General features: G+C 36.8%; 1 protein-coding gene across 2 annotated transcripts in view; it reads left to right on the forward strand.

Annotated features, from left to right (window-relative positions):
- LOC120527883 (WW domain binding protein 1-like) overlaps nucleotides 1-12,188 on the forward strand; it is a 62,091-nt gene that overhangs the window by 19,916 nt on the left and 29,987 nt on the right. For both annotated transcript variants that reach the window (XM_039751803.1, XM_039751804.1), the window contains exon 2: nucleotides 1,501-1,648. In XM_039751803.1, coding sequence (XP_039607737.1) covers nucleotides 1,501-1,648 — 148 coding nt within the window. The remainder of the gene's footprint in view (nucleotides 1-1,500; nucleotides 1,649-12,188) is intronic.

Raw genomic sequence — 12,188 nt, forward strand, 5'->3', positions numbered from 1 at the left:
TTAAGAGAATTTGACTTTTTTTAAATGTTAAAGTATGCTTACATGTAGGACATGCAGGTTCATTTTCGTCCTGAATGCTTTGTGTGACCATATGTTTTTGCCTCCTTAGTTCATCAACAGGAAACTTAACCATGAGCATAATAGTGCAACCAGCACACTTTAAAAGATGGCTTTTTTTAATACCAAGGCTTGCTTTTCCTATTTTGCTATAAAGTTACTTGAATTGCCTTTTCTTAATAATTCAAACCATTATCATAATATCAAAATAACACCTTTAGCCTTTAAGCATAACCTTAGAAAATGTAAGACTCTGCACAGACCCAGAAAATCATGAAGCTGTGTTCTTTTGAACAGTGCATCTGCATCAAATGCTAGGTGCACATCGAACCAGGGTTTAAATTCAACTCCTACAATATGAAATATACGAGGTGTTCATTGTATATAGTTGATAATATTTCACTTCAGCTGTCCTTTTCTGTACAGTGTCTAAAATATTCAGTTCATTGTATGCACTTTGTAAATGTACAGGATGTTAGCATCAATGCCATATATAATAAGTTAAAGTAAACCACAGTTGAGGATATGTTACTTTTGACCTTTGTCCTGAACTTTTATAATATTAAAATATTTAATATCAAAGTGTTGCATTCAAATGTGAAGCTGCCATTTCTACAGGATATACTACAGGGAGAAATTATATTTATGCCCAAAATTTTACATTATTCTTACTAATTATATGTTTGAATTATAAAAGAAAAATCTTTTTCTCTAAAATTGTGTTTTACAGTGAACATCAACAAAAGCCAAGTCAGGCAGGAATGTTTTACTCATGGGCAATTATATGTGGCCAGTTCAAAAGTAACAAGCTTCAGTGAACTAATATTAGTTCGGGGGGGGCGAACATTGTATGCAGAAAAGTGCTTCTGTTACATCAGATTAGTCCTCTGTACTTTAACTGAAGCTCACTGTCTTAGTAAATTTCCCAGGTGATGCCAGGTAGTGCTTGTTTTATTCCACTCCTAAAAGTTCTATGCCTTTTTTATTTATTTTTATTTTTAAATATAACATGAGAATAAGCAAAAAGCATGGTGTATAAATGATATTCCTATTTCACTCAGCTATTACATTTAATTTGCTTCTTTTTAACCATTACATTTTTTTTGTTATTGCATTGTGATGTAGTTATTGGGAAAATTGTTGTTGGGGTTCCCTGCCAATTCCCCTCCCCAGAAAAGTACTCTGTGCCTTCTGTTATGTACATCGGAAGACCTGTATTTATGCAGCATTATCACATATTTTTGTCCGTAAGAACATCAAATCTACTTTACATTGTCTCTGCTATTCATAAAAAAAAGACTATTTTGACTTCATCCTATGATGATGATACTATTTGTTTAACTTCATGCAGGAAAAAAAGGTAACTAGGTTTTACGATGAAATTGATTTAAAAAAAAAAAAAAATTGGAGAGTGTAATATTTTCATATTTGTCTGTATTTTAGGGGCCAGAGTATCCTGGAAGTGCCAGCCAGCCCATTATAGCCAGTCCTAAGTATTGTCCTGGAGTAAATAACAATGCTGGGTATCAGTGTGAAACAGGACACTGCTGTGGAGAAACAGGATGCTGTACATACTACTACGAACTGTGGTGTAAGTTTTCCAGCCTTACTTGCTGCTTGTGTGAAATAATCAATTTTTTGTTTTTGTATTGTAACCCCAATAAACTAACAGATCATATATTAAAGTACCCTGTCCATATTCAAAAGTTGTGTTACGTTATTTTAATGACTGGCAAGTTTTATACTTCTTTTGGTTTATGTGAAGTGTTTTACATGGCTATGAACTTGATAGTTTCCTATCCCCTGAAAGGTTTGTATATTAATCAATTTTAAGGGTTAATGTATTGAGCTTTACACTTAGGATATTGTTTGTGGAATGGTTGATGGGCTGGCATGCCCAAGAGTGAAAAAAAATAATCTAATGAGAACTGACATTTCAAACAAGAACAAATATAATGGGACCAATTCCACGGCTAAGTTTAGTAATCGTGTTCAATTGAGAGCTCCTGGTGGATAGATGAACCATGTTTCCCAGTCCAATATACTGCTTATGACAATTGCTTCTTCACTACTTAAAAGGTAAGGACTAGTGGTGCATTTGAACTACGTTAGTAGCACTGATCTGGAAGGATAGTGCCTTTGCAGTAGGGCACCATTTAACATTCTCTAACCTTTTTTAACTGCATTTTCTTCCATCACTGGGTACTATGCAGTAAACGGACCAGGATATGGCAGCAGTTCATTATAGTTGGGGCTTGGAATTTGGCACGAGATTCTGGATATTCAGCATAAATGTATTAATTCCTGCAAATTCAGATTCTTCATGTGCTAGTTTCATGTACGTATTTATTTGGGAAGCAGTCTTGCTTACTTTGTTGCAAGAATTTTCAACATTTTTAGTTCACTGTTTTATAATTGTGCTGTATTTGTTTTGGAATTGAAATTTTTCATTATTTTGTTAAGCTTACACGTATTAGATTCAGCTACTTTTGACTGCATCATTTCATATTTTTAGTGGAACTACACAAGCGCACATCAGTACTCAAAGACAATTAAGAGTGTTTGTTTAACAGACTGACAGCTGCCAATTTGTCATTTCCTTAGTTTGTGGTGGACTGGTTACCTTTAAAACTCAAAAGTAAAATCAGTGATACGAAAAGATAAACTGTGCTCAAGGATAACCTTCAAGATAAGCAACTGTGGCAATGGCTGTCACCTCTCTAACTCTGAAAAGTAGGATAATCTAGCAGAAAAATGACTTTGTAATTTACCGTGCCCTGTGGTTTTTATAATTCACCAATACATTCCAACATTAACACACTCTGTTTTGTTTTTTTAGAAGTGTACTTTAGTTCTTGCAACAGTTCCTGGTAATCTCAAAGCAAATACGATGGGGAGTCAAGCTCAAGTTAAAAAATGTGATTTATTAGAAAGTGGAACGAACCTTAACAAAACTGATAATGTCATTTATCAAAGTGGTCTCCACCCTTCTCGATGCACTTGCGGCACCTACCTGGAAATGCCTGAATTCCAGCAGAATGAAAGCTTTCTTCATGTCATCCATCTGTCTTGAATCGACGACCACCCAGATGTGTTTTTAGCAATCTAAAAAGGTGGAAATCACAAGGTGCCAAATCTGGTGAATATGGAGGATGTGGCAATACCTCAAACTTCAATTTCTCCAGGCAAGCCTTGGTGTTAGCAGTGTGTGGGCGGGCATTGTCTTGCAGCAAAAGGACACCGTGAGACAGAAGTCCCCGCTGCTTGGATTGACTAACAGGCTTCACATTGGTCTCCAGCAAGTCACAGTAACTTGCACTAGTGACTGTAGCACCCCTAGGCATGTAGTGTTTGACAGTAACTCGGGTGCACGAGTGGTTGCGAGGATAAGACAAAACCTTGTATTCTACTGGAATCCAGGCACTTCCAGGCAGGTGGCCCAAGTGCTTTGAGAAGGGTGGAGACTACAGTACATTGAGGAATGGATATTCTCAGTTTTGTTAAGGTTCATTCCGTTTTCTGATAAACCCCATTTTCTAACTTTAGCTTGGCTTCCCCTTGTATGTTCAGTGGCAAACTAAAAAAAGTAATAAATATTCACAAACCCAGTTACTCCATGTTAGAGGAACAGGCAGAGAGAGCCTGTCCTGGCAGTACTGGGCAAAGGATTAGGGCCTGGGCAAAATACAAGTCCATTGCAGGGTTCACTTAAACACATCTACACCCACCTTGGGACTATTTTGCGAAACTTCCAGGTTTCAAGAATGTGTGAGGAAAACTGAAGTACCCATTAAAAAAAATGAAAAATCACAAGACAGGGAAAACATTCAAACTCTGCAGAGAGAATCAGGTCCTGGACTTGTACTGAGTATGTAGGATCTGTAAGGTGGAACTGCTATTCATTGTGCATTTAAGCTAATAACTAATTATATTTTAACTGAATATCTCTGATGTCTTAAATTAACAACAGCATTCACACAGCCTTATATGGACCGCTTAGTCCCCTTAAAGTTACAGAATATTGTACTTTTGAGAAAAAAACAATACAGTCGATTCCTGTTAATTGGACCACATCAGGACGCGATCATTTTGGTCCTAATAACCGGCTGGTCCGATTACATGAACATGCCCTATACATGCGCAACCAAGACGGGACGTGCTATAAGTAACATATTAAAATGTCATTATGACTTTTATTGTGCTGCACACGCATATGACGAACGTACAAACAAGAACTAAATACATATACATGTACGGTTGCTTACAACTTTGTTTATTGAAAAAGAAATCTACAAATTCTTCGAAACGATCCACTCAGCATGTGAAGCACAATAAAAAAGGTTACATTACCAAATTCCAGTCAACGTTTGAAGAACTTGTCTAGTGTGATCTGACGCATTCTGTTGACGCACTGCACTTGTTTACGCTCAACTTCATGTCGCCGGCTACTGGGCGGTCCGTTTTAGGAAAGAAAGGGCAGGCATGTTCAACCCCACTGGTTTGCACTTGGTACAAATTTTCCGACTTCTTGACCTTTGATAAAAGCATAAATTCTCCTGGGAGCCCAGGGATCCTCCGATGTCGCTGACCCGCTTTACATCCGCTTTCCGCGGGTGACTTGTGGCTTCTTTTTCTTATTCTCTGTCACGTTCTTTGGTCTGATTAAACTGAATTTTGGTCTAAATAAGCAAACAATATTAGGCTTATGTAATATGATCTGTTTCGGTTCTTTAGGATTCGGTCTGAATAAGCGGCTGGTCCGATTTAACCGGTGGTCCAATTAACCGGAATCGACTAGTGTGGATGAAAAAAAAAAAACTTTCTGTAGTTTTTTTTTTTTGCAAGTCTGCCTTTTTGGCTAAATAGGAGTGGAAATGTTTTAAAGACTGGCTGACTACTTTATCTACTCAGAATTGTATAAACATCTGTAAACATCACAAAGAAGAAGTTGTAACACTAATATGTCACGCATTATTTTTTAATCAATGTGCTGCTTCAGCGATGGGCTTTTAACCCAACCCATGAGTGTGAAATCCCCCCCTTTTTTTTCCCAAAAATGAATTTCAAGCCCTGATAGTGAACACTTATGAATACAAACATGGTTGCTTTCACTAAGGGCTAGTTTAGAATCCCCAGCAGTGATGGAGGAAGTACTCAAACAATTTCCTTAAGTAAAAATACAAACAAAAGAGCAAAGTACACTCTAGTGTAGCATTTCTCAACCTTTAATTATTTGTGACCCGAGTTTTCATAACAGTTTTAATCGTGCCTCCCTAATGTTTTTTTGAATGTAGCCCACTAATACCAATTTGTTCTTTTTTTAATTAATGATATATCATAGATGCATATTTTATTATACCTACTTAACTTTTATCGACATTTATCTAACTCTATTTTTCTAGTATCAGAATGTAGTTTAAGTTAATTTGTTTTGGTTTCAATAGATGTATTTTTCATATTTTCACATCTTCGCGCCCCCCTAGGGTGCCCGCCCCACAGATTGAGAACCACTGCTCTAGTGAAAATCAAAATACCTCTTTGATCTTTTTACTTAAGTAAAAGTAAGAAAGTACTTGCTTAAAAATATACTTAAAGTAAATGTACTTGCCAAATGTATTTCCTGATTTCCCAGTATAATATGGCTTTGTTTGCCTACTGAATGTACAGTATATTGAGTCAAATTCAAAAATCATGTAGGTTATGCCATTTTTATTAAGAGTGATACAGATTCTGCTGATATACATATTAGTTTAATATTATCTTTATATATTCTGTTTATAACAATTCCAGTAATAAGCTGAACAAAACAATTATTACTTTTTAGTATAGACGTGTTGTTACCCTATTGTACTTATATTATGAACTAGCAGAATACCCGCGCTTCGCAGCGGAGAAGTAGTATGTTAAAGAAGTTATGAAAAAGAAAAGCAAACATTTTAAAAATAACGCAATATGATTGTTAATGTAATTGTTTTGTCATTGTCATGAGTGTTGCTGGCATATATATATATATATATATATATATATATATATATATATATATATATACATCTATATATATACATATATATATATATATATATATATATATATATATATATATATATATATACACACATACATATATATATACATATATACACATACTGTATATATACACACACATATATACATACTGTATATACAACATATACATATCTACATATATACTGTATATACACATATATATACAAATCTACATATATATATCTACATATATATATATATATTAGGGGTGGGACTCGATTAAAAAAATTAATCCAATTAATTAGAGGCTGTGTAAGAATTAATCTTGATTAATCGTATGTAATCGACACGTAAATTTGCCCCAAATCGCAAATGTTTTTTTTTAATTTAAAACGGTTTTAGTGGGCTTACAGAATCAAATAATAGACATGGACATGAATATTGTAAACTGAAGCTGTTTTAATTTCTGAAAAAAAGCTTTTAAACTGCATTTGAATTCAAAACAGAAACAAAAATATCATCCCTGGTTAAAATTGGGCAGACTTAAAAATAAAGTGGTAGTTTAAGTACTTTAAGTACATTTTCAGAATAGTATTGTCTTTAAATAATAATAACCAAAATTTCAACATAAAGTGCAGTTTTTCTTCTTAAAAAAATAAGTCAGAAACATAAAAGGTAATTTGACCAGCTTACTCTTTAAACTCTGAGTAACATTAGCCAAAATTATTTTGTACATTAGGCTAAAACAGTGTGATCATTGAACATTTTGTAATTAGATGTATTTAGAATTACTAACGGTCACGGAAGTCCAATGATCCCCAGTAAGAGCCACAAAGTCCGCTTTCTGTAATGCATCTAATTTTGCTTGCTTTTCAGTGTGCACAAAACCATGCTTTTATCAAGGCTTCGCTCGGGTAGTCGAAATGATCAGTCGTAGGAACGCTTTATTCCGACTCTAACATTTTTGTAGCTGTGATGTGTGCATCAGTGTAATGGATGTACCAGGAAATCATGCATTGACAAAAGTTCCCGCTTGCTTGGAATTGAAAGTGTGATTAAATGCGTTATTTTTAACGCTGTTATGGAGTACATGCATCGAAGCTTCTCAGCTGTGCTTGTGCTAAGAAAGGGAAAATTTTAAAAATAACGTAACATGATTCTGGTTAACCTAATATTTTTCATACGTCCCAAACCAAGGAGATGCGAAGGTAAAATGAATCGGTAGCGTACATAGTCAGTACATCCCTCTCGAATCGAACCTCGAATGTCGGCGTTAGAGGCTTAAGACTCTACAATTGCACCACGGCGTGTGGCTTGTCTATGCTAAAGTATGTATTGTAGATCGGGGTATATATATACATTTATATATATACCCGTATACCAGTGGAGAAGTAGAAGTTATGAAAAGAAAAGGGAACATTTTAAAAATAACGTAACATGATTGTCAATATACAGTAATTGTTTTGTGAGTGTTATTGAATGTTGCTGTCATCAAGGATTTGATTATCATTATTTCTTTCAATCAGGCTCGTATTTGTAGGATGTGTTCAAGTTACATTCCGTGTTTGTCAATCGTTGTAAAGATAAGAGGTTTCATTCATCGATTAGTTCCTTACTGCATCAATAAACAGCTCGCCTTCCTTTTATCTGTGATGTGACAAACTGCATGCACGGGTTTTTTTACACTGTCTTCCTTTAGCAGGACATTCACTTTTTCCACCGTGTGCTTTGTTTCCGCAGTAGCTGCACTTATGAATATGATTGTATGTATAAGACGCTTCATATTTTTTTGCTGCCTTCTCAATTGTGTAATTCGGTTTTTGTTCAGCACTCTTTGGAACTGTTGCTTTTAGTCTGTGCACTGCGTCAGTTCACGTGAGCCGCTTGGTGTTCTTGCATCGAAGGTTCCCAGCTGTACTGGTGCCATCTCGTAATGTCAGCTAAGACCCGCACTTAAAAGTTTCTCTCGCAGTTTCAATGAGTTTGTGCCAAACACCACCCTGACCATCTCATCTTCCTCTGCATAAGCACAGTCCTTCACCCGTGAACATTTACCGGCAGTGTTTGTATTGGATTGCCGCTGATGGACGGCCTTATATGGGCAGGCACTAAATTACAAACGCTAGTGGCAGCCTGTCTATGAACTTAATTTAATATAAACTTACGGTTCACGCCGTGCTTTGTTTCCGCAGTAGCTGTACTTATGAATATGCTTGTATGCATCATTTGCTTCATAATGTTTTTCTGCCTTCTCAATTGTGAAATGGCGTTTTGTGCTCATCGCTGTTTGGAGTTCTTCCTTATTCTCTACGTACTTACGTAGGAGGCGTGATGTCATACGAAACTCCCCCCACGGCCATCTCCAACTCAAGACTCCATTACATTATATGGGGAAAAATAGCTTCCAGTTATGACCCTTATGCGTAGAATTTCGAAATGAAACCTGCCCAACTTTTGTAGGTAAGCTGTAAGGAATAAGCCTGCCAAATTTCAGCCTTCTACCTACACAGGAAGTTGGAGAATTAGTGATGAGTGAGTGAGTGAGTGAGGGCTTTGCCTTTTATTAGTATAGATAAGAAAATGATCAATGACAAACTTCTCCTTTGCTCTTCCTTGATAAATTAGCTCAAAATAGAACGACTCATGAATTAGACTGGCGGTACTTGCACTTTAAACATATACTAAATGAAAGAGGCTGACAGCATCACACATTAGAGCAACCCCTGGCTTAAACCTCTAAAACAGAGGTTCTTTTACTTTTTAATCTGAGTACCAAAATTAGAAAATCTGTACTATACTGGGACCCAAGAAGAGGATTACAGTGATCCCTCGTTATATCGCGCTTCGACTTTCGTGGCTTCACTCTATCGCGGATTTTAAATGTAAGCATATCTAAATATATATCATGGATTTTTCGCTGGTTCGTGGATTTCTGCGGACAATGGGTCTTTTAATTTATGGTACCTGATTCCTCAGTTTGTTTGCCCAGTTGATTTCATACAAGGGACGCTATTGGCGGATGGCTTAGAAGCTACCCAATCAGAGCATGTATTACGTATTAAATTAAACTCCTCAATGATATGCGATGTGCTTCCCGAGCGGTGCTTGATTGTTTGCTTTTCTCAGTCTCTCTCACTCTCTCTGACATTCTCTGCTGCTGACGGAGGGGGTGTGAGCAGAGCGGCTGTTTGCCTAGAAGGAACGGACGCTACTCTAAAAATGCTGAAAGACTACTTTCACATTGCTCCCTTCTGTTGCGGCTGCTTTATCGTGGTGTGCATACTTAAAAGCCCAACAGCAGCACGTATTGATTTTTTGATTATTTGCTTTTCTGTCACACACTCTCTCTCTCTCTCTCTGACATTCTCTGCTCCTGACGGCGCTCCTTTGAAGAGAAGATATGTTTGCATTCTTTTAATTGTGAGAAAGAACTGTCATCTCTGTCTTGTCATGGAGCACAGTTTAAACTTTTGACTAAAGAGTGTTAATTCATGTCTAGAGGGCTCTAATAATGTTAACAGTGTGGGAGAGTTTTTAACGGCTTAAAATATATAAAAATAACCATACAAACATATGGTTTCTACTTTGTGGATTTTCACCTGTCACGCGGGGTTCTGGAATGCAACCCCCGTGATCGAGGATGGATTACTGTATTATCATAGAGACAACAAAGTCAAGAGACAATAACAATGGCCATACAATTAAAAAGTACATTTTTGTTTACTTTCAAGCATAATTCTGTCACATGAATATTGCTAAAAGAGAACTAATGTTTTGGTAAAACAATACTCTTTATCAATATTCCAAATTCTGAGCAACCATTTGGGGCAAAGCAAGAGCGAACCCTGGACAGGATGCCATCCCATCACAGGGTGAACACACATACACTATCAAACTAGGGTCAATTCAGCATAGCAATTCAAGTAGCCTGCATTTCCTTGAATGATGGGAAGAAACCCATGTGAAAACAGAGAGCACCTAGGGCTTGAACCTAAAACAATTATCATTCATAACAGGAACACAGTTCTGAGATGTATCACTGACCGTGGAAATACTTAGTTTAAGCTTTAGTAAAGCTGAGAGAGAGAATTTCTTGGGTGTGACTTGAAGATATGACGATTTCTGAAAGCATAGTGTGAAAGGTCAACTTAAATCATTTGACTCATGGCACTAGCTAAGGAATAAAGTAGTTAAAATGTAATGAATCAATGTTGCTTATTTATCTTGTCTTAAATAACAACAAAAAGTGTTTTTCAAATGTGTTTCACCATTAACAGTACATTTTTGTAAACAAGGTTGCGAATATTTATAAATACTCCTGTTATTATTTAACTGTTTATTTAATGGAGGGGGAGAATGCTAAGTTATTACTAAAAATATATACACTGTGTACTTTTATATGTGTGATGGGATAATCTCGCCGAATCATTGAACAGTCCAGTTTGAAATGTTTAACTGTGCTGACCTAAATGTGCTGGATGTCTACTGTTTCTCTCACCCTTTTGATATTTTATGGTGTTCTTGCACTTTTTATCTATATATAATATAATACGTATGACCACGCAAAACGGAATATACGTTTGACCACAGAAAATAATACAGGAACAAATCACTTCGTTTGTGGATGCGATTTTTCTATCGTCTTTATGAATTGTTATTATTTGTGTGAGTTACTTTACTGATATTGAAAAGAAGTAAACACAAATACGCCGATCTATCCCATAGAAGTGCGCCCCACGTTACCCTCTCCCAGCCCTCCTCTCTGGACTCCAGCGCTGACCCGTTCACCGCCAGGCACGTTCTGACAGAGAAGTTTTATTTATTCATCCACGGGACTGTCGCAGAAACTGCCACATTTATAACTTTTTTTAAATTGGCAGTACTTGTCAGTAGGAGAGATGAGGAAAACAGCTTTGCGTCTTTCTACTTTTTAACTACGCCGAGCTGTAAACAATGTTAAGACGACACCGCCTTCAGCAGAGAGGGGTCGCGAGAGCAAAGTGGACGCTCGGAGGCGTGGAATGACGGGCTGCTCTGCCGGGTCGAGAACTTCGCAGTTTCATGCGGCGTCCTCTCTTCTCGCACTGTTTACGACAACATGGGAAATTGGAAATCTTTGCAAATGAGTGTAATCGGCGCCATCAAAGCAGGACTCTCTTTGTAAATTGCGCTTCACGACTACGTACTGTCCCTTAAGGTGAGTTCAGGTCACTAAAACCCTGCAACATTAAAAGGTTGCTTTTGTGATGAATTCTTTTAAGAAGACGGAGGGTTTACATCTAAGATGATGTAACGACCTGTTTATGTTAAGTTTTGGATTTGGGAATGGACCTTCTGTACATTAAACACGGAAGGGCAGCGTCTACATTTCTCAGAATAATTTTTCTCTTAAATCACAGTCACATAGTGCAAGGTTGTCATGAAGAAATTTGCAGGATCTCATAGAAAATGTAATTTCTATACCACAGTGGCCGCGTAATGCATTTCACAAGGGATCTGCTACCGAGAGATGATCCAAATACATTTAAGCTGCTATTAGTGCTACTTACCTGTTGTGTTATAGCGCCTTTTAAAATGTGCTTTACCCGAAAGCACTCCAGTACTGCTCAATGTATCATTACTTCTTACATGTTAATGTTTTACTGTTTAATAATTTATATACTACATTTTATTTTTTTCCCTTGCACTCGGTGAGTGAAGCCACTGGGTAATCGGCTAGTATTAAAATAAAAGTCTTTCACACTGCTAATAGGTTGTTTATTATTGCACTACTTTAAAATGTGACAAGAAGGAATTGTTCCTAACTAATGCATGTTAAACTTAATACTTGCACAGTTGCAGATTTAGATACAATGTATGCCATAAAGGCGAACAACTAATGAGGAAACAACCAGTTGTTCATGGCCACTGAAACTTCATTTAGTATAAAACACTGCCACAGCTCTAGCGATACACCCTCACTTTACTGACTGAGCGATCCCTCCCAAAACCCAGCAAATTGTCACCTCCTAAAGCCACATTTGCTTTTTTTCATGTTAACATTTCACATTAGCACCACAGTACCTTCACCTCACAAGCTTATCTGTCATTTCCTCCTCTCTCCACCTTTCTTATACGTGTCTTTG

This window comes from Polypterus senegalus, chromosome 4 (genome assembly GCF_016835505.1).
Source record: "Polypterus senegalus isolate Bchr_013 chromosome 4, ASM1683550v1, whole genome shotgun sequence".
NCBI classification, from domain to species: Eukaryota; Metazoa; Chordata; class Cladistia; order Polypteriformes; family Polypteridae; genus Polypterus; species Polypterus senegalus.